The sequence below is a fragment of the Triplophysa dalaica genome, chromosome 1 (genome assembly GCF_015846415.1).
Source record: "Triplophysa dalaica isolate WHDGS20190420 chromosome 1, ASM1584641v1, whole genome shotgun sequence".
Lineage (NCBI taxonomy): Eukaryota > Metazoa > Chordata > Actinopteri > Cypriniformes > Nemacheilidae > Triplophysa > Triplophysa dalaica.
The window spans coordinates 34,492,765-34,516,877 of NC_079542.1; the positions used below are offsets into that span (position 1 = coordinate 34,492,765).

General features: G+C 45.7%; 1 protein-coding gene across 1 annotated transcript; it reads right to left on the reverse strand.

Moving 5' to 3' along the window:
• Positions 1-2: 2 nt before the first annotated feature.
• Positions 3-5,212, reverse strand: LOC130413003 (uncharacterized). Its single transcript, XM_056737903.1, has 2 exons — positions 4,468-5,212; positions 3-3,117 (listed from the first exon to the last, which is right to left on the reverse strand). Exon 2 carries the CDS (start codon positions 2,354-2,356, stop codon positions 146-148), a length of 2,211 nt encoding a protein of 736 aa, XP_056593881.1. The 5' UTR covers positions 2,357-3,117; positions 4,468-5,212; the 3' UTR covers positions 3-145.
• Positions 5,213-24,113: the final 18,901 nt, after the last annotated feature.

Here is a 24,113-nt window from a genome sequence, read left to right on the forward strand (position 1 = left end):
AACTTATACAGGTATAAGTTGCTCCAGTGTCTATCATCATTGGTGTGTTCTTGCCTTCAATATTGACCTGCAGCATCGGTTCTGTGTCAGCATCTTCCGTTATCAGTGGGTGCTGACCCCTCCCCGTAGGATCTTCTTGGCAGCCCTAGTATCCGATATCTGGACCACGCCATGGGTTGACTGGTCCCTGTTGCTGTTGTCCTTGTTCTGGTTGATTTTGTTGGTCCTGCCAGCGGGGTCCCTGTTGATTCTGCTCTTGCCATTGGGGTTGCTGTTGCCCTTCCTGCCCTGGGGGTCGCTGCTGCCTCTGACCTTGCCATGGAGGTCGTTGTGGTTGGCCTGCTTGCCATTGGGAACTCTGTTGCTGGTTTGTATTCCAAGGGTTGGTAGGACAGTCTCTTCTGTTGTGCCCCTGTTGACCACATCCCCAGCATGAGTTCCTTCCTCTATTCTGTCTTCCTTGCTCTCCCTGCCCAGGTCTTGGGCCAAATCTATTTTGTTGTTCAGGCTTCACATAGATGACGATAGGTGCTGGCTGCTGAGGTCCACTTCCAGGTATCTGTTGCACAGTGACTGCACCCGGTTGCTGTGTCATAGGAACTGGGACATTTACTGGAGCCATCATTGCTGCATGATCTTTTTCTTCATCTTTGTCTTTGACCATGGCTTGCGTCTTTTTCTTTCTTGCCAGTTCTTCGAGCTGCAGCTGTACCAGTTTTCTTTGAAGTTCTTTTTCTTGGTTCCTCAGCTTTAGTTCATTACTTCTATACTGTCTGACTGCATGGGTCACATGATCACAGAACTCTTTATGTGACTTGGAGTTCAGACCCACTACATCTTCCAGCTTGGTCTTAACTAGCGGAGGCATTGCATCAACAACAGCATTCCTGAACAATGTCGTCATCAATAAGTCTTCTTCAGGATCTCTTTCAAGTTCTTGCTTCCACTTCCTCAGTTGTTTCTGTATGTATGTGGCAGGGTTCTCTTCTTCTCCCATCTGTTCTCCCTTGAGTGCTCTGGGATCGATGCGATTGGGAAATTCGTCTCGTAACCCCTGCCATATATCCCTTCTATATCTGTCGAATGGGTGTCCATCAAGATCTGGGATGTCAATCGCTCGGATGTGTGCTGCTCTTAAAAGTTCATTCAGCTTGGAACTTCCCACGCATTTGGCAAGGAGTGCTTTGATATCCCCCAATGCCAATAGCTTCCCTGTTGTCTCCTCCTCCAGCATCCTTATCCACTTGCCTGCCCCTTCATCTAGGTTTGGTAGACGTGCAACCAGTCCATCCAGGTCTTGAGATGCCCATGGCACGTATTGTGCTTGAGCCCCTTTTATCAGTATGGGGAACTGCTTCCCTTCTTTGGTGCCGCGTGACTTCGGTATTGTGGCTTCAGGAAGGAGGGTGGTACTTGCAGATCTTCTCAGTCTCCCTTCTGGAGTTCGGGTCCAGGGCAGTGGCCACGGTTCGAGGTCTGCATCCTGGAGATAGAGACTGCCTGTGACCAGCTTTCGCTCCCCTTTTGGCAGACTTCTTGTGGCCGCTCTCGAACGGACTCTTTGGTTGCTCGCTGGCTGGCGTGTCCTTTCTTGGCTACTGGCTTTTACGGCATCGTCTTCTTCCTCATCTTCTTCTTCTGAGGCGTTGCCTGAAACTTGACTTAAAGCATGTGCAGAATCTGTATGTATTTGCATTAGATCTTCTGTCATACTCTCGTAGGTCTCCTCACGTCTCTTTGTCATGTTTTTCAGTGCCTCTGCCAGTTCTCTATAAGGATCAGGACTGCATGCACCTCTGCCTTCCTCATCTTCTGGGTCTCTATAAACTGGGGATTGTTGACTAGCCCTGTCACTTTTTCTCTTTTCTGCTTCCCTTCTATCAGGTGATTCTGTACCTATTTCTACCTGCCCCTCTATTTTGACATCTCCTGATATTGCTACCATTGGCATTTGGGTTGATGTTTGTATCTTTTCTAACTTTTGGCTGGGAGGTTCATAGGGAGGTGGCTGAGTCATTTTCTCAAAGTTTTCTTCATTCTTCTCATCATCCTTTTTTAACACTTCTCTTATTTTTCTCATATTTTTCAGGAAATTAACTCCTTCGTTTCTGAACAGGTTGAGTACTTCCTGTTCTAATTTTCTCTTTTCTTCTCGTTTTTTGCTACTGTCTTTTGGTTTATAATTTTTAATTAATCCCTCCATTTCCTCACACACTGTTACATCAAAGGTACCATTTTCTGGCCATATTGTTCTCAAGTTTTTGGTTCTTGCGGCCCATTTTTTAGATATTCTTTCTATTGAATTTTTGCATACCGGGTATCTGGACCCCAACAAATCTACAGGGGTGGATGACATACTTAAAACAATGCACAAATCAGTATTATTCTTAAATGTATTATTATAAAGTGAAAATACAGAGATTTTAAATGTTTTTCATTTGTTTATTTAAGCATTAAGGTGCAAACCAAGACCTAGGGTTCTCTGGGGCTATTTCCATCACCAATTTTTTCAAAGATACTGCCACAAACTGTTGAGGAACCACTTCTCCAATTTCATTCCAAGTACACAGTATCTTGCTTGTCCAATTTACATATCGAGTTTCTGCATAGACTCTCACCTCGGGGAAACCAATAAGCCGCCCAGTTTGTCCTCGCCCTAAGGAAAACCCCTGCAGCTCTCCTATCTCAAAGTAAGCCCCTGTGAGCCTACCAATTGGGATCCTTTGAACCAATAAAGTTCTCGCAGTCAGACCTGAGGGACAATTAGATCTGTTATGCTGGTAAGCACAGACTTCATTCAGGTAGTGATTCAATACATTTACTTTACAACAATTTTTAACAATCTCTTCCCAATTTATGTAAGGCCACTCCGATTGGGCAATTTCTAGATTTCGAATCTCTGTCAGTTGACTCAGGTACCAGTCTTTTCTTTCTTCTAACAGAATTTGTTCTATCCCCTGGGCATCAATGTATGTATCTTCTTCCCAAAAATGATTTCCAATTCCCTTAGTTTCAAAAAGTACTTTTCTTAGGGTCAGTATCTTAGTATGAAAGGCCTCTCTTCTTTCATAATCAAGGCCTGGCCCCTCTTCAGCCATGCAACTGTAATGCAGTGCACTGAAATAAAAACAACATAAAGCAAAAATCACCAATGGGGAAAAAGTTTAAGACATGAAATTTAACCATTAATTTAAGATCATTGATCAATATGGGCAATGAGAGTTTCATACCATTTTATAATAATCAATAAGAAGAGTAATTATCAAAAACCTCAATGTTAATCCTCCAATGGTGCAATAAAATAAAAATAAAACACAGTAGCTATTGGAGAAGGGTAGTTTTATAAAACTTGATGCTAGAAATTATAAGACTCAATTTTTCCCAGGGGGAATACTCTTACAGCTCAACTAAAAATGTATTTGGTTGAGACTAATAAATCAGATACTTTCAGATCTAGACTCAAAGTATTTCTGCTTTTATAACTTTTGTTACTATCGTATCTTTTATTATTCCATATGCTTAGAAAAAATGCAGTACATGCATCATATTGTGACCATGGGTGATTTTCCTATGTTGGTTCTCACACAGCCTTTCAGCCGTGATCATCCCTAATATATCACCTTCTTTTATCTGGGTGTTTGTCCTATATGAGCTCTCACAAGGCAATGCCCTGATCGTCTCCTATACACCTCGTATTCTTTTTTACTTTGGTCACAATATATCAGCATACAATGACATTTTCTTATTTTTTCAAAGTATCATATTATCTATAATCAAATTATTACCAAAATACATTCATAACTCTTATTTATATCTTAAACTCATTCCTTTTAAAATAAAAAGCTTTACTTATTATAGTTTTATAGTTATCTATTCTCTCCCTTGCTCCTTTACACATGCTTTCTCACACACACATAGTCACCGCTCATTCTGGGACTGTGGCCAGCAGCCCCTCCTTCCTACTCTCTCCATTTCTTTAGACACTGACACTGACACAGACAAACAGAACTATTCTACATCCCCACGTGGTTCTCTTCTTTGCAGTAAATTCACAATAAATACATGCCTTCTCCAAGCAGGCAAATACCCTCTCAAAACGGGTAAGACTTATTTACATGGCCCACTCACTAAAGGCCGTTACCTTCTCAAAACAGGTAACACTTATTTACATGGCCCACTCACTAAAGGCCGTTACCTTCTCAAAACAGGTAACACTTATTTACATGGCCCACTCACTAAAGGCCGTTACCTTCTCAAAACAGGTAACACTTATTTACATTATGTCTAGACATCATTCATTCGCCTTCGTTCATTCTTTACTTTGAGACCTGGGGCCCTCCTGCAATATTAGTGTCAATTAGTTCTTAGACTGGAGAAGCTTTTTATAGACATCAACTCTACCCAGAACTCACCTCCGGCAGACCACACAGATATAAAAATTTACACTTTAAGCAAAAGCATGCTCACCTGATCTGTGCAGTCAGCCGGATGATTCGCCCCCGGGTGTCGTCCGATGCCTTCAGCCTCTGCCCAGCCCCACGTTGGGCGCCAAAAATATGTTGTGGAAAATGTTGATCTTCTAGCTCAAAAAATTGCTCAGACAAGGAAGGTCCAGGTGTCAAAGTTTCAACTTTATTTGTACAAGTCAAACAAAGTGAGATGTTCCAAGTCCCCAAAACATCTGAAAACTTGGTGTTTTCCAGCCTCTACTTATAGTGAAACTTTTCAAAGGTGAACCAATCAGGTAATTACCCGTTATCAACTTTATTTTTTATCATCCTAACTGTCCTTGTCTGCCACCATTATCTTTAGGCAACAAGGTTTCATGTCTAATAGTGGAATCTCAACCTTGACTTAATTTTTTAAAAAATAAGTTGTGCCATCTGGCTTTTCAAAAATGAGCTGTGCTATAATTTATTTGGGTCTGGCCTTCACACCATCCCTGGATTTTGTATTACTGAAAATGATTAAAATAGTTCATAAAGTCAAGAATCATGCATAAATGTATTGATTATATCATTCAAACAATCTTATCGTTCCAATACTCATCTCTAAGTTAATGTGATTTCTGATCTACTCTCTGATCTACTCCAATACTCATCTCTAAGTTAATGTGATTTCTGATCTACTAACACGTCTTTGTTACAAACATTCCTATGAATACTTCTTTATAATCGGGGTAAATAAAAAGCCCCATAGTACACAGAATATGATCAGAATTATACACAATACTCTCAAGAGGGTATGGAGCGGAGAAGAGGCGGATTCCGCCCTCTCGCGCCCGTTAGGAACCTGGTGATCAGGTCGAGTTGCCCTAGAAACTTTCCATCAACTGAGTCGTGATGAGTGGCGATAGCGAATACATACACTTCAGTTTGGAGGGGAGATGTTAGTCTCCAGTCTCGTGAGAAGGGGAACAATCCTGATCAAGCACCTCAGTGGGTCTTTTCTCGTTGAGAGAGAGAGACACCAGGACGAGAAGAGGCGCCGTCTAGAGGCGTGTGACCGCCTAGTAGATGGGGCCCTAGCCTGGGTGATGGTCTCAGCCATAGAGGGGGAGTAGCCATCTCAGGATTTTCTCGTCCTGTCTAGAGACTAGACATGGGTGTTCCAGAGGTCTGATCTGGGATGCCAGAACGTGTCCTTCCCCTGAGAGAGCAGGTCCTCTGTCAGGGGAATGGTTCAGGGGGAGTCGCTGTTCAGAGCATCAACTCTGAAGCCAAGTGCGGTTAGACCGGTGTGGTGTAACCAATAACTCTTGGTGCTCCTGCTCCCTGACCTTGCACAGAGTCTGTACAAGAAGGCTCCTGGGGGGGGGAAGGTGTGCTTCCGCCCATCCCGCGGCCAGCTGTGCGCCAGGGCATCCGTGCTGAGGGGGGCCTCGGTCAGGGAGTACCAAAGCAGACAATGGGTGGTGTCATGGAAGGCAAAGAGGTCTATCTGTGCCTGTCCGAACAACACCCAAAATGAGCTGGACCGGGGGTGGAGTCGCCACTCTCCGCAAGGCGTATACTGACGAGAGAGCGTTTTGGCTGTCTGGTTCAGTTTGCCTGGGATGTGTGTGGCCCGCAGGGAGCGGATCACCTGCTAACTCCACAGGAGGGGGCGTCGGGCAAGTTGTGTTAGTTACCGTGAGCGTACACCACTCTAGGCAATTGCACAGCGCAGACGGGGGCCCGTCCAGCGCCCCGCGTCTGCGTGCCCGTTGCACACTGCACCCCACCCCTGCAGCGAGGCGTCCATCGTCACCACGACATGCCTCGTAACCTGCCCGAGGGGAACCCCCGCCCGGAGGAAGGTCATGGAAGACTAAGGGGTTAGGGTGCGTCGGCAGCAGGGCGTCATCACCATGCGCCTGCTGCCGGTGTGCCACGCTGTCCTCGGAACTTGACTCTGTGGCCAGTGTTGAAGCGGTCTCATGTGCATCAGCCCGAGGGGTATTACCCCCGTGGAGGATGCCATGTGTCCCAGGAGCCTCCAGTTCCAACACTGACTGGGCACGTGCTGCGGACAGCTGTGCCGTCATGGTGACAGAGTTTGGTTCCATACCGAGAAAGAGGATGCTCTGCACTGGGGAGAGTTTGCTCTTTTCTCGGTTGACCTGAAATCCCAATCGATCTAGATGCCGGAGCACCAGGTCCCTCTGTGTACAGAACAGATCTCACGAGATAGTTCAGGGACAGACCGCAAGGGAGGACTCTGTACTGATATGCCCACCCCTCGAACTCGAACCATGGAAACGGGGCAGTGTCGAGGGGATCGAGACATTAGAGTAAGCGTCCTTCAGGTCGAATGCCACAAACCAATCCTGACACCTGATAGATGTCAGGATGCGCCTCTGCGTGAGCATCTGAACGGCAACTCGTGAAGGTGCTTGTTCAGGGTACGCAGACCTATGGCAACCCGTCGTCTTTCTTGGGAATGATGAAGTGCAGGTTGTGACCCACTGAACGTCTTGATTTTGGACGAACTTGATGCCTGTTTTGCCAGAAGTCTCTGGGAAACTGGATCGAGAAACCAAGACGGACCACCCGCATTAGCCAGCGAGACAGTGTGGGCAGCTCTTGAGATCCCAGGGACTGTACAGGGTGACCAAGGGGACAGTCTGCTTCATTCATTCTACGGGGGGTGGTTCGTCGGCTGGCGGAGCTAACCATCTGTCGCGGGGGGTCCCCGGAGGGAAGGATGGCTCCGCCTTTTTACCTGCCTGGCGGGACAATGGCACGCACTGTCGGTTTGAGAGTGGTGACAGCTGTCGTATGTGTACGACCTCACGCCTCGCCAGGGCATGAGGTCGGTTCGCTGAGCACAGTCCAGTGGAGTGTGGGATCGGCTGCAAGTACACCCGGGGAGACCGAAAAACTCTGTGAGTAAGTGGGCGCCAGGCCCTGAAAAGGGCCCGGCTTTGGTGATGAGGCAGGAGTCGTCATGTACCGACCGATCAGAGCCGTGGCTGTGATGGTTCGGGCCCGATGTTGTTCTCCCTGGAGTCTTCCCGTCAGTGTCCCTTCTCGTAAGAAGTTTGCTGACGGGGTGGAGGTTTCCCCCTCGACCTCTGCTTCCGGGGTGCTGCCTGTGGGGGCACAGGAACTGGAATCGATGTCGAAGGGGTCCTGGGTTGCAGGGAAGCAGACGTGAGAAAAATTTGGTTAATTGCCACTGTCTGCTTCACCGTCAAAAACTGCTGAGGGCAGTCCTCGACGGTCTTTACCAACAACCCACCCTGCGAGATGAGTGCATCAAGAAAGCGGACTTCCTTGGTATCACTCTTCTGCACAAGGTATAGCCGGGGGTGTCTCTCCTGGACAACTACCGTGGACATCGTCCGACCCAGGGCCCGTGCCGCCGCCTTAGTCGCCCGTAGAGCGCTGTCAGCGGCAGCACGGAGATCCTGCATTATACCCAGGCCGGCCTTACCCTCGTGGGGCTCTCTCAACGCCTTGGCCTGGCGGAACGTGGGTGGTCATCAGGGCCGTAGCCACAGATGTCACAGCCCTGGTAGCAGACGAAATGGTGGCTGGTTCCCGTAGGAAGACAGCCACCCGTGACCGCAACTTCTGCATGACAATCTACCCGCAGTGCGGGCAGATGTGTTAACGAACGCTGCTTCAGTGTGCTGGATGCCCACACACCTAATGCAGCGATCGTGTCAGTCCCCTGCCGCACCCAAGAGAACAGCGGGACATGTCGTTCTCGATGTGTGTGCGTGAGAATCCGGACGGTATGCCACCGCCGGTTGGGGAACGTTCAGAAAAGCGAATCGGGGTGCGATCGGCCCGTGAGCACTTAGCTGGCGGGTTTACGTTTGCAGAGTTCCCCATATCACTAACGCTGCTCACGTGGGTGGTCCTCAGGGCCGTAGCCACAAATGTCACAGCCCTGGTAGCAGACGAAATGGTGGCTGGTTCCCGTAGGAAGACAGCCACCCGTGACCGCAACTTCTGAATGACAATCTACCCGCAGTGCGGGCAGATGTGTCAACGAACGCTGCTTCAGTGTGCTGGACGCCCACACACCTAATGCAGCGATCGTATCCATTCCTTTCCGCACCAAAGAGAACAGCCGCGCTGGAGAATGCACAGTCAGTCCTGAAAAGGACTTTTAGATAAATCTCACACCCTCGGAACTGCCGAGACGCCCAGGGGAAGGTCGCTGCAGGTAGGGACGATCCGCTGCTACACGTCGTAGATCCGGCAGTAGAAGAAGACGAAGAATTCATTGAATTCGTTCAGTTCGTAGTCATGAGTGAAGGCTCTGAAGAACAAAAGGTAAATGAATGCTGCACGCCGGCTTCCTTTTATACCGGATATCCGGGGGCGGAGCCCGGCATGCAAATTTCATTCGCCAAATTTCATTGGCCTTTTCTATAGTAGTCAGAGTTGATTGGTTCTCAAGGGCGAACCCCATCTGTCGTTCTCGACACAACGTCGAGAGACCGACAGAAAGGGAACATGTTTGATGACTCATTCACTGTGCGCAAACTGTTTTTCCAAACATAGAAATGCCACATTTTAGACGTAAATACCAGGTATTTCCAACCTTATGATGCCAAAGACCCCAAAAAAAAAATTTTATGACCCCGTTCCTTAAATACTTAATTGTATAGGGCTTTCAGAATGCCAGGGTCCATTCTGAACCATCCATTCTGAACTGAACTGTCATTCAACAGAAACAATCACTACAATCGTCATACATTTCAATATGAATAATCAAAATAATTAATTACCTTCAAAACTATCTGCAAAGGAGACAAGAGCTGTTGAACAAAAATAAGGATTTTAAATCAGTTACATCAAGATTCAAACACATTTCTTAAGTCTTTATTTTTAACTATCACTTTATGTTAAAGATTTGAATGTCTGACAGCATGTATAATGTTGAGATGATGATGATGTAAGGTTTACTCACCACAAAGTAAAATTAGATCAATGAGTTTCTCCATTTCTCTGCTGGACAAACGGAATATGAGAATAGAGAAGAGAATAGTTTCTTATGAGGTATGAGCAAAACTTACCTCTTGGGTTACAGATGAAGATTTCACTTAGTGTGAGAGTCCTCCTCTCTTCTTCACTCTTCTGGCAATACATCAACACATTACTCTGGACATTTGACTGTCAGCCTCTCCACCCTCATCATGACGTCAGCTTATACACAAACAAATCTGCTGTAATGAAAATAGAACGAATCACCAGCTGCTCACGTAAATCTTGTGCTCTTACCTGGAAACCAGCAGATAAACAAAGTAAATAAATGTTGTGTTGATTGATTTCTTTTCTGGATTGATTTCAATCATGAACACAAGTCAATGAAACACTGACAAAAACTCAGTCACGGCCGATTTGTTGCGTCAGATACTTCTGCCTATTTTGTTTGAAACTCATTTGTTAAGAAGATCCATTCAAATGAAGGATGCATCATATTTGAGTGTGAAGGAAAAAGGGAAACAGATTTGCCTCTCTTCAACGTAAGGTCATCGGGAACATTTGTTGAAAAAAAAAAAACGCTCCCAAGAAAAGTGTTAATTGTCATTCAAAAACCAGACAGACAAGGCAAACATGACAAAGGGCAAACACGACAAGATAATCCAAGGGTTGGGATAATAAAAATAACAAACAAGGGAGGGGGGTGGGGACAAACAAGGAAACATGGGCGGAAGTCCAGAAGGGGTAGGGCTGGTTGGGGAAGTTCCAGCCCTTGGGTACGCACCAGAGCGCGGAGCCCCAGGGGGCTTTACAGGGGAAGTCCTGGGGGAAACTGTTCTTGTGGCTGGAATGCCGGGCTGGACATCAGCTGAAACATCGTGTGGGCAGCGCTCTCCGGCAGCTGGGCAGCGTTCTGTGCCAGTTGCTGGACTGGGCTTGGTGCCGGTTGCTGGACCGGGCTTGGTGCCGGTTGCTGGACCGGGCTTGGTGCCGGTTGCTGGACCGGGCTTGGAGCCGGTTTCTGGGGAGAGTCTGCGGCCGGGCTGGCCGCTCGGACCGTCACATCCCCATGGCGCCCCCCAAAAAAATATATGGGGCTTGACACCTCCGGACTTGGGACCTGCCCACTCGGGACCTGCGGACTCGGGACCTGTGGACTCGGGACCTGCGGACTCGGGACCTGCGGCCTCGGGACCTTCTGTACTCGGGACCTCCGGACTCGGGACCTCCGGAACTGTTGCCGGTTGCTGCACTGACCTGCAGGACAGCAACTTCGGCCTGAAATATCCTCCACGTTCCCTTCTCCTCCCTCTACGGCCGGTCTGGCCCACGGCTGATTCAGTCGGGCCAGTGGGGGACCGAGGGAGGACTGGGTAGGATGTCTCCAGCGACGTCGCCCCCGAGTCTCTAGCCACCCACTTATCTCGGACTCCACCAGAAGGACGGGCAGCCGTGGAGCTCGAGCCAGAGGGTACTGAGCCCCCCGGGCAGCGGCGGCCAGGACGAGATCCTCCGCAGCGCTCGACCGTGGGATGAAAGTCCCATGTGGAACCTCACCCCCAGGATCGCTGCGGGAATCCAAGCAGCAAGTGGGCCTGGCGAGACCGCAAGGATGACGTCGTACCGTCCATGCTGCCTACTGGGATCGTTTCTGACTCAGGCATTCTATCATGATTCTCGGGGGGAGACATGGCATGGGAACCCAATTGCAGGCAGACACAGACAGTAGGGGTAACAAGGGTGTTTATTTAACATATACACACTAACAAACTGACAAAACAAAAACCCACGAGGAGGAAAACAAGACAGGAATAATATATAAACTTTAACAAGGACTAGGACACTGACTTACAACTAAACTAAGAAAACAAACACTTGAGACAAACACTAAACTGACACTTACTATAACGGGAGGAAACAGGAACAAGGTGACAAGGAAGAAGCAAAGCTACATGAACAGGTACAGATACAGGCAAGGTAAGACGTACAATGCACAAGCACAGGACAATGAAACATGAGGACTCTATATAGGGAACAAACACAGGATCATAACGAGGAACAGGTGCTGGGGATTAGCACTAAGGAGAGGCTGATGAGGAACGAGATGTAGGGAACAATGACAAGACACGAGAAAGAACTATGTCTTTCCCACATAAAACCATCAGGCAATGCCATGGCTCCACTCGAGACAGGAATAAAACATGACATGATAGTGGAACCATGACAGTTAATATAATAGTCTTGTAAAACAGTGTAAAACAATTAGTAAACGTGTACTCTAAGAGAACTAAGAGTCATTCTTTCTTGATTTGAATGTATGTTAAAGAAATAAAAGTGACAACACAAGGTTGACATAATGAAGCAATAAGCCTCAACAAGCCTTAATAGGCTTTTACAGAGATTTTATGACAGCTAGGGAACATTGTTAAATCCCCTCTGCTTCCATCTTGTTATTTGGATCCGCAGAGGAAGAGACCACAGGCTTTACAAAACAAAAAGTGCCTCATTCATGGAACACGAACAGAATGAATGTTTGCCTAAAAGCACGCCCTATTTACAAATGATTGGAATTCATTAGCATACACAGATTTCACTATCAAATATGATGTTTGCAGAATATTCTTGAATCCAGAGGAGAGTTTTCCGGAACCTCAGTTTTACACACACATACCTTCAAGTTTACTCATATATTTACAAATGTTTCATGAATAAGCATATTTGATGACAGGGTGTTGCCATCTTTAGATTTCTTCCTCTGTCGCCATCTCTGTTTAAAACATAAAATTGCAAGTGACTTTCTTTACATGGGTTGAAGTCAACCGATGTTAAACTTACATTCTGCATAAAATTCTTTGAAGAGTGGGTTACGGAGACCATATCCTGCCACTAGAGGAGGTACAATGTGAAGACACTAACATGGTCTCAGAACACGTGTGAAAGAATGTGTCAGCCCGATTAGGGGGGATAGAACTCTGGTGCCATAGCCACCGGAGGGGAGGTAACAGATTCACCAACAGGGGAATCAAAAGTGAAGTGTTCAACATACGGGACAAACCTGCAGGGGCGTCAATAAATATGAGGAAATAGTCCTAGTATAGGGGTCCATCTGAGTAGGGGTGACATTACTAATACTGGACTTGGCTACAACGGACTGCTCCGCCCTATCTGTTTACCAAAAGAGCTTAGTGATGGATGGAACGCCTATACTTCTCCATAAGGGGGGAAGTAGGGAGGCTATTGATAGATCTGGATAGAAACATACACTTTTTTATTTCATTTTATTATTCTATTTAATTTATCCCATTTATAACAATATTCATCATATGTATTCATTCCTTTATTTTATTATTCAATTCTATTCATATTATTTGCTCCTTACTTTCCAATTGTTTAACCTCATTGGGAGTTGTATTGTGACTTATGCTGATATGAGTATCCGTTGGTCTCCATCTCATGGTTCATAATAATGTCATGAGACAATGTTTTGATACTGTAATCTTGAATGGTTAAAAACACATATTGAATCTGTTTCTAGTCAGACGAAGTTTGGCAGAGCTTGACTGAGCATCAACACACAACTGCGATTATTCAATAAATCATTTGTCTGTCTATTTAACATCACTTCATCTCCTGCTTGCTGTTCTTCCCTTCAGCTCTATATCTCCCTGGTGGTTGGGTTAAAGGATTGACTCACAACGGAGTTGATATCTCCAGGTGTAATTTGTTCCTGACGGAGAGAGATCTAGTGAAACTGGACTCAAAGTTTAGATCTATAAGATCTACAAGCCATATCTCATAGTTGGATCTATCACTATATAGCGCGTTTGACTCAACAGAAAAGGGGAGAAGGCGCTTTCGCAGGCGTACACTCAGGCCAGATGCCACATTTACCTTCTGTTCATGCACAAGTATAGGCTGAATTTAAATGTGTTTTCTTAACAAATGAGTTTCAAACAAAGCAGTCCTAAACAAAACAGCCCTAAGTACCTGAACGACTGAACAAATGAGTCATGCCTAAGTTTTATTAATTTTTTTTTTTTTTTTTATTTATCTGTTGTTTAATCTCTCTCTGATTAAGATGTTCAACAGGCCATTTTCTTTATATTTCTGAATATTACACAGGCAGGGACAGATAATGACTTTGATGTGCCCTGGTCACAGCGTTTCAAAGGCCAACCCCCCCTTTGCCAATGGCTATGGTTGAGGCGGGTGGACACAGCATGGGCTGCCAGATTACCTTGTAACAATGTGACACACACCCAGGTCTGATCAACCTGCACAATAAAAAACTTAACAGTAGACATTTATTGTACGTTAGACCATAATATAAAGATTGGAGGGCCGGCCCTGGGCATAGGCGGAGTAGCCAAATGCTAGGGGCTCTGCCGATCCCTAGGGGTGCCAAAATGAGTGAAGATTTTAATAATAATTCATCATTCTAAGACGTCACCCAGTGTGATCTCACTCCCAGACTACAATTTACATTGTGTTGTGTTCAGTCCAAACGCGATGAATAGCGTTTCTTGCTTTTTATTACTCGTGGGAATAGCTTGTTGTTTTCGCACAAGAAAATTTTTTCGCCCGAGTTGAATTTCTTGGAAATCCCCATTAAGTGTCTGTGGCCTCGTGGTTAGAGTGCCTATCTCCCATTTTGTACTTCTCGCTGATGAGAAATTTGAACCCCGCTCGGAGCAGATTCAGGTAGGATCGGTTACACATGTCAGCCACAAACTCAAACCATTTAAACAAAACTTTTATACAAAGGTGAGTTAAAATAAAATAAAAATATCAGATGTGAAAACAAAAAAAGTGTCAATATAGAGGTGCAAATTATGAGTTACAATTGCTCAGGGGCATAGCTACAATGATCTGAGTAGCACTCCGTAAACTCTGACACATCTTGAAACTGCTTATTGCGCGAACTCTTATCGCGCGATAAAAAAAATGTCGCCGTTAATCTATTCTCAAAGTTGGGTTGGGAGCTGGGTCTATACTACGCAAGCTATGATGACTTTCACCTTGATATTTTAGCGCGGATGTATACCAGCTTAACTGCACTGTACGGGGCGAGAACGAGATTTTTCAACTCGCGTGATTCACGTCATTCGCGGAAGCAGAAGCCGCCTCATCATCTCATAACCAGGGCTTCATTCGTGCGATTCGCGCAGCAAGTAGGTCTATTGGCTCTTTGTATTAACATATAAATCACTCGCGCTTGACACGCCATTCGCGTTTGTTCTGAACACAACATAACGTTACTGTGAAATTACCGCATCAAACGTGACGTGCTAACATGGATGCAGCTATGAAGCCGCCGGGTTTGCTTCAGGGAATATTAATTTTTAGCTTAATAAGCTTCCCAATGGAAACATCGACAAGACTAAGGTTGTTTGCACCTTGTGCAATGCGGAATTGGTTTAAAAAAAAAAACTTTCTCTCAACAGGTAGTGGTCTAGCTTTAGTTGAAACCAGTAACTTTGTATTGAGATCTAATGTATTATGGCTCCTGTATGACATATCGCTTGTTGCTCCCTAACTCTTTGTAAGTCGCTTTGGATAAAAGCGTCTGCTAAATGACTAAATGTAAATGTACTGTAGGAGCTCTTCCAGTCTCAAGTACCACCTAAACGCAAATCATCCCTTAGCTAATGCGGAAATAAACACGAGTACATCTTATTGAACATAATTTAATTTTCATCACCAATAATCATAGTAGAACAGCTTTCTCAAGCAGTTCGGGATGCATTTTGGAAACAGGAGATGAGCCCCTGGTCTAATGCACCACCTGGCTTGAGAAACCCGTTCTCAAAGACTTACTTTTAGTCATTATTTGGGTAACACACATATTCTGAATGCCTTCGGCAGAATTTAAATGAGCCATTTTAATCTAGATTAATCTAGATTAAAAAAATTAATCTATGCCCACCACTAGAAGATATATTTTTGTTTCATACATTCATTCATCGTGTGGTCTGCACTGTGAAAGCAGTGAGGGCCTGTGTGCGATATTGATGTGCTTGCAACAGGAATGTGAGTGTGTAAAAGAGTGGGGGAGGTATGAGGAATGTTGTTATTTCAGGAATGTTTGCAGAAACCAAATGGAAAAAGAAGTTGATGATTGGTGGAAACAAGGGAGACCCCCGCCCCTTTTGAAGAGAGATCGTCGTGACATACCAAATATTTGTGTGACTATGTAAATTGGGGGTTGTTGGTTTTTTGAGAGGACAAAGGAGTGTTCGTTATTCGAATTCTGCTATTGAAAAAAGCAAATTAAATGTGATGGATTTGATGAACGTCTCACGAAAAACGCATGATTGAGGTTTATTGATCAGATAAATTTGGGTTAAAGTCCCATGGTTTTTAAAACCATAAATTAAATTTGGGTTAGAGTCCCAATTTGGGTTAGGGTCCCTTGGTTTTGAAAACCATAAATTAAATTTGGGTTAGAGTCCCATTTTGGGTTAGAGTCCCTTGGTTCTGGAAACCATAAATTTGTAGAATTGTAAAATAATATTTTCTGTGATTTTTTGGTACATTTTTCTTTTTATATATTAAATCGTGTGTGTATGAGCGAATTAAAATCCTGTTAGGAAACAGGTCACGTATGAATGCGTTGTGATATATTTTTTATGTTGTTGTATATTGTATTGTGACGACAGAAAAATCTAGGAGTCAGGGAGAGAGAGAAAAAACCTCAGCCTGTGAGACTCTGTTTGTGTGTGTGTGTGTAACAGAGGGTGTGAGAGTGTGTGTATGAAAAAAGATGAATGCAAAATATGGTTTGCATTAGGGTTTAACAGAAAAATTATTTGAGCACATGAGAGAAGCAGTGTGTGTGTAGAAGATAGGAGTGGAGTCAGATAAAGATTTGAAGGACGTAGAGTATTTGTGAGTTTGGCTCACAGTGCGCACATGAGACTTAATGGCAGCCGAAAAATAGAGCTGCTTTGATTAAAGCACGAAGAGCATTGTCAAACGGAAAAATAGAAGATATATTATGCTGATTGTAAATATGTTTTAAAAATTGTGAGATACTTTTATGGTATAAAGTCGGCAGAATGTACCTAGGAAAAAAAATCTAAATCTAAGACCATAAGGACTGAGTGAGAAGGGCCTCTGGAGTGTGTGGATATTCTGTGTGCTGTGAGCGTATGAGACCAGAGTGCTGTTGTGGGAAAAACTGTTTTGCATTAAGTGAAAAGTGAAAAGCATTGCTGGATTGTGAAATGTGAATTATTTTAATTATTTTATTGATGTTTTAAAGGCGTATGGCTGGAATTTAACTGCTAGATGAGGAAAGCTTACACTCATATTTTGAGAGAGTAAGAGTATAGATCAGATGGTTGAGGAGAACAGTTTGAGTAACCCCATAACACGTGACATTTTTCGGACAGCAGTGATGTCAGGGCCCCCCAATGGTGTAAAACAGGTTATGGAAAATAACCCAGACATACCAATAGCTAGCAATGAGGTTTGGGAAAGACACTTAGTACATCTTATAGACAGGGCAGTCGATAAAATAAATAAGGAAGAAGAAGCGTTAGAAAAAACTAAAAATCAGCTTTTAAAACTGTAACTAGACTTAGCTAGAGCCAATGGACAAAAGAAGACTAAACAAATTACCCAACAACCAGCCCCATTGATTTCCCCCGACTTTGGTAATGTACAAAATGTATACCAAGCTCCACCCCAGTGGCACAGACCCCCTAGAGTACAATGGGGAGGGTATAGAGGAAGTGGGGGAAAAGGAAACATGAGTAGAGGGCGGGGGAGGGGTACTTGCCATGCGTGTGGTGCTACTGATCATTGGATAAGAGATTGCCCCACACAGCTAGGGGAAGGCCAAGCTACAGGGCCACCTGCAGGGGGATGGGGTCCTCGCAGAGGTGGACCTAGTGGTCTTGGCAGGGGACCACATACCCCACAATACCCGGGGCAACAACTCTCGTCGCCACCCAACCTACAGGCGCCCATGCACCCAACATTGGGGACGGGGAGGAATGTTGAAGGAGCCCACAGAAAACCACCATGAGAGGAATGGCTGAGCCCCTCATGGAAATAGTGGTTAACAACAGACCACTACAAGCTCTGGTGGACACTGGAGCGACATACTCCACTGTAACAAGAGGCACTATAACACAAAATGATCTGAGTGATCAAACAGTGGAAGTAATGGGGTTCTCTGGTGGGTTGGAAAAATGACCAATGACAAAGAAATGAACAGTGCATGTTGCAAATCAGAGCTTACCGAACACGTTCTTGTACTCCTCTTATGCTCCTGTACCCTTATTAGGTAGAGATCTACTTATCAAGCTAGGAGCCAGCATTTTATGTTCACCAGAGGGGGTTATTGTAAGTTTTCCAGATGGCACACAAGTTAATTGTTCGCTGGCTGCAGAAATGGGTTACACACAAAATGTCCTGTTAGGAGGCCCACTGAAAGAGGCTGCTGACATCTACTGGGTAGAATTAGATATTTCCCCATCCCCAACAGGTGTAGTGTCATTGTATAATAACCACCAGACATGGATAACAGACACAGATATTTTCTTACCGCCCATTGACCCCTACATTGCACACTGTTCTATGACAGAAATGACAACGTCATGTACCATGAGCTGTTTAATAGCATAGAAGAAAACAGATGGCGTCTCACAGGTGACGGCCTATACGTAGGGAAGGAAGGTATTGTGGCCCCTATCACTCTGACTGATGAACAACAGCAATGGTATGAAATGACAGACACAGCTGCACCACACATATCTATGGAACTGCATCCAGGCCATGAAGCAAGGGAATTAGGAGGTATAACTAAAAAACTGAGAGCTGTTGCGGATTGGGAGCCCACTGACATCAACATGGTCATGTATTCACCAACAACACAGTCCTATTGGGTACGGGCGACTACAGAAGACATGGGGATTTTGACACATACACAGATCTCTAGGAGCCATGGAAGAGAGCAAACAGATGGCCCAGGAGATGAGCAGTTGACTGCAGTACAACCATCTGACTTATGGTCCCAGGGACCAACAGATGTTGGTCTATGTAGTATCAAATCTATAACATTCGACTTATCATCTAGTGACCCAGTTTGGGTACCACAATATCGTAACAAACCTGAGGCAGATGAGGGTATCGCAACTGTCAAGGGACTCCTAGGGAGGGGGGTAATCACCCATTATAAGTCTCAATGGAATAATCCTATTTTCCCAGTACAAAACCAGGCACCAACAAGTACAGACTTGTTCATGACCTCAGACGAATAAACCGTATGGTAGTGACGCCCATGTTAGCGGTTCCTAATCCATTTATTTCCCTCTCAAATTTGACCCCAGCTCACCAGTGGTTCACATGTATTGACCTGGCAAATGCATTTTTCTGTATACCACTGTCTGAGGACTGTTAGTCATGTCTGGCTTTCACTTCAAGGGTCGCCAGTAATCTTACAACATACTTCCCCAAGGGTTTATTTTGTCACCAGGAATATTTAACCAAGTGCTGAAGGAACTGGGATAGTCTTAGGGGGAGACACAGTCCTTGGTGGCGCTTGGGAGCGCGAAGCCCCGGTGGGATTGACGGGGGAAGTCCAGTGGGGAATAGGGGAAGGCTTGGCTTCCGGCTGGAAGGCCGGCTGGGCGGGGCTTGACGCCGGCTGAAAGACTAGCAGGAACACGGATTGGATTGCCGGCTGGGCAACCGGCCACCGGACTCGGGGCCACCGGACTCGGGGCCACCGGACTCGGGGCCACCGGACTCGGGGCCACCGGACTCGGGGCCACCGGACTCGGGGCCCCCTGGGACTTAACCACCTTCCGTTGCCTCTTCTTCAGCCGAGCCACCCGTCTGGTGGTTGGCTGAAGGAACGAGGTGAATGGGGTGGGGGGCTCGGGATTGGAGGTCTCGGTCGAGGACCGCCAGGATTCCCGTCTCCCCCGCTTGCCAGTGAGACGGGGTGGTTGTGGAGAGGCTGCAGAGGCTGAGGGGGGGTCGTGGCGATGCCCACAACCTCGATCTGCAGAGGACCACTCTCTGGTGACGTGACCAGCGGAGATGAGTAGCTGGTAGGCGATGTGGTCGCGGACTCCGCACGAGCTGCGGCGGCAAACCACATGGCGTCGATGTCCGACGGCCTCATCGCTCTCATCTCCGATCGGGAGAGTGGATCTCTGAGACCGGTGTTTAACAGCACCTCCAACTCCTCCTCCCCGAAGACGCCTTGTCCAGCAATGTCGAGGAACCTCTCCACAAACTCATGCACCGTCTCACTCCCCTGGCGAAGACTGCAGAGGCGACGGGCAACACCACAACGGCCAGTGTTCATGGCTGCTTGCTGGGTTCAGTTTTGGCTTGTGTGTTCTGTCACGAAACAGGGGAAGAAAAACCCAAATGCAGGCAGCGGTACGGGGTAACAAAAGACTTTAATTGAACACTAAAACAAAAAACCCACAATGGGGTAAAATAACTGAGATAACAGAGACAGCCAAACAGGAACGAAAAACTCACGGACGGTAACAAACTGTAACAAAACTCTCAGGTACAGAGTGCTGACAAATCAGCAGAATCAGACGAGCAAACGGACATCAAAGTTTACAAGACACACGAGCACAGGACAGAGAATACAAGGGCATTAAATAGGGAGACGAACAAATGGATAATTAACAATAGGCAGGTGTGGGAAATAAAACACTCAAGAGAAGCTAACGAGGAGACGAGAGGGGCGGGGCCATAGACGAGACACGAGAAGGCGCATGTCAGCCAATATCTATGCCATGTCCTTCTCACACAAAACCCTAGTCTTAGCCATGACTCCGCTGCACGAACAAGAATAAACATGACATGATAGCGGAATCATGACATGTAGTTACATTAGGTTTATCAATTAATTTTCAGGTTTCATCTCTTTTGGTTTTATCGACAGTGATGGTGCAGAGGGAGAAGTCTGTGTTTGGCAAGGGGCAGTTTTGATTTGCATACGCAAATTTTTTTGTTTTTTCCGGTCCCTGGTCCCAAAACCTTTTTCACGTCTTTCCATACTGCATAAGCTTTATTCATGTATGGATAATCTCATATTGGGTCTCCCCAGCATGCCCTTTGCCAATAACATACACTCATCAGAAAAGGACACTTCCCTCGGATAGGGAATATCAATTTTCGGTTTTATTCCCTCCGACCATCCTGCGAGATTGCTAACATATGGATCTGTATAAAATCCTTGATTATTTCTTTCCATACAGGCGACTGGCGTTTTGCCCGGCAGTGGCCTCGAAACAGAATTTCCCATCATACACTTCAAACCCGGCGGTGATAAAACAGTACAGACAAAACAAAGAAAAACCCTTGTGTTCAATCGACCAACCGTTTCAACAGTGCTGCATGTATTATATTGTGATCAGAGGGGGATATTAAATTCACAGTCCTTTTCTGACACCATATTTCAATACATGCAGTAACAGTGATACCGATAATATTTTCAATTTTAACTGTAAGAATGTTATCTTTTAAACATTAAACAGATTTTATTTTTTGTGAGTAACAAAGCCTTCTCAAAGCTAACACTTCGATCCCAAATTACAGTGTGATCAATACTGCATTAACCATTCATATTCGTGCGTTAATAATTATTTTATTAATTACTGTCGCCAGCCTCACTGGTACAACAATGGGAAGTCGAATCTTAACGAATGAATAGTGAAGAGAATGTGAATTGCACAAGCTGAGGGACTTGAAGTGAAAGAGAGCTGATGAAATATGTTTCTGTACAGAAGTATCAGACATCTCATCACGGGAAAAGTCCTGTTGAATTGCTTTTGAAAGATCTGAGGAAAGATACACAACATTGCAGAAGCATGTACACTATACCGCTCTAAAGTGTTCGGACACTTACTCACTAATGTGTTTGTAGTAGAGTAGGCGGGGCGAGACCGTGGTTCGAGTCCGGTGAGTAATTGTGAATTAGCGCCAGCTGTGCGCACACCGGCCTCAAATCACGTAGGAGATGGGAGCATAAAAGGAACGAGCGACCGGACCGTCGAAGAGAGAGGACCGGGCCCAAACTTATGTTATGTTTGTATTTATATTATGTTTTGTTCGCCGGCGGTCGTCCGTGAGGGGCCGCCGTCTGTTATATTACTTTATTAAATGTTTGCCGGTTCCCGCCTCCTTCCTTCCTTTTAATGAAGTTTGTTACATTGGTGCCGAAACCCGGGAGGAAGGAGAGACATGCTGTCGGAGAGTCCTCGCCGCCGAGTGGCCTCGCGGTGCCGGAGAGTTCGGGCAGCGCGGACGAAGGGCGTCCGCCAGTGGCTGCCCGAAGCGGTGGCTCTGGGGAAACGGAAGTGCACAGTGCGGCCACCGTCAAAACTTAGGTGGAACGCCGACCATTGCTGCCGCGCCCCTGGGTCGAGGTGGGGTGGCTTTCGTCCAAGTGGGAGCGGGGGGGTTGCCGTCGTCCGCCAGAGGCCGGAGCCTGTGTCCGTCCCCCGAGGGGGAGGAGCAGGGGGCGGAAGTGCCGGGTGAGCCACCGCCTGCCAGAGGCCGGAGCCTGCGTCCGTCCGCCCAAGGGGGAGGAACAGGGGACGGGGAACCCGCCCCGACTCCCGGATAAAGGAGGAGCCACCGCCGGCCGCCAGGGGGCGGACGGTCGAGCCGTCCACCGAAGCCCCAGGGCCACCGCAAGGCACCGCGAAGGAGAGTACTCCGGCTGGTTGAGGAACGAGCGGCAGCATGTCGGGGAACCAGATTTTTTTTTTTCCTCTCTCCCCTCTCTCTTTCCGGTCGCTCCGAGGGCTCCCGTCTCCGTTGTCTCGTCTCGTCGCTGCATACCCCCCACCCCACCCCCCCCCGAGGGAGGGGGAGGGAGCTGGCACAGTCGCGGGGGTACCCCCGGGCCTGTGAGGGGTGATGGGGGTATGTAGTAGAGTAGGCGGGGCGAGACCGTGGTTCGAGTCCGGTGAGTAATTGTGAATTAGCGCCAGCTGTGCGCACACCGGCCTCGAATCACGTAGGAGATGGGAGCATATAAAAAGAACGAGCGACCGGACCGTCGAAGAGAGAGGACCGGGCCCGAACTTATGTTATGTTTGTATTTATATTATGTTTTGTTCGCCGGCGGTCGTCCGTGAGGGGCCGCCGGCTGTTATATTACTTTATTAAATGTTTGCCGGTTCCCGCCTCCTTCCTTCCTTTTAATGAAGTTTGTTACAGTGTTCATATGTTTTCCTCATTTAAGAACAATAAATGAACTCATGAAATAAAACAAAGGGAACTATGGGAACTATGTTATATTTGATCATCTTCAGTGTCGTCACCTTTTGACTAGAATTTTCAGAAATGTTTTCTTGTCATTTTATCAAGCAGCTTCTTGACTCACCCTGTGATGATTTTTAAACAATATTAAAGGAGTTCACATCTATTCTGTGCTCTTATTGTCTGTTCTTTCTTCAGTATTTAGTCAAAGTCATCCGTTTCAAAAACATATATATATATATAAACATGTTAGCTGTGTCATGAAAAAACATGTATGTTTGCAAAAATTATACTTTTGTCTACTAAACTCATTCAGACATTCAAGCAAACACTTTCAGATCCAAAGTTTTAAAGTTTTAAATAATGATAAACTCAAATAATGTGACTGTATCCAAGAAAAGTTGGGACTATAGAACAACCTTTACGATAACACCAGAGTAAAGACACAAACATTAAACAAGTTTTGATTTCTGTTTGTGTTTGTAGCATCACTCCTCTGATATCACACACACATCTGGGAGTCGTTTCCCCTCAAATTCGTCCTCGAAACGTTCAAAACGGTGCACACTAGCGCCCTCTTGTGGTCAAAGGGTGGAAAAGCTGTCTTTGTGTCCATTTATAGTTTTAATGTTTCATATAATACGAAATACGTCACTTCACATCTATGTCTTTGTCTATATAGTATGTGTATGTCTGAGTCTTTGACTAAATTGAAAAAGAATCAATAATTGGAACAAAACAACATGTTTATGTGCTTCGAACAGCATATGCAGTTATTCACAGAAACTTTTGTCTTAGTTCTGTAAGTCTAAGTGAGCAGGAGCGTAAATCCCGGGTGGGACGGAGGGGACGCTTCCCCAAATCAATTAAACTCGCATTCTCTATTGTCATAAATATATTTATGTTTACCTAAACTACATGTGCAATTAGAATAAAATACAAACGCAAAAAATGCGTTTTAAGTTTAAAACTATTGAGTTCCTCCCCTGCCTCTCACAGTGGTTTGGTCCACTGTCTGATCTCCACGTTCATCTCACCTGCGCGCTGTGCGACACATTCAGTCATGTATGCGATCAGTTCATCAGTGTTAGTTTAACTCTAGTAAGAAGGCTGTTTTATTCACTTTAAATGAAGTGATTCTCTTTAATGTAGTTGATGCTGATTCATTAATTAATTAGTTGTTGCAAAAAATGCTGATTACTGATGTATTTTACATGAATAGCTTTCCTGTATCTCAGTGGTAAGAGCATTGTGTTATCAACGCAAGGTTGTGGGTTCGATCCCAGGGGATAAATGTATAGGATAAAGCAATGTAAGTCACTTTGGATAAAATCCTCTGCCAAATGCCTAAATGCAAACTTATCTAGTAAACGTTATCTTGGTACTTAGGACGTCACTGCAACTAACACGTCTAAGTCGTTTCTCATACATTGTTTTATTCAG

Excerpts from the sequence above, each read along its gene's own strand:
- LOC130413003 (XM_056737903.1), bottom strand. The coding sequence starts at position 2,356 with ATGTCATCCACCCCTGTAGATTTGTTGGGGTCCAGATACCCGGTATGC.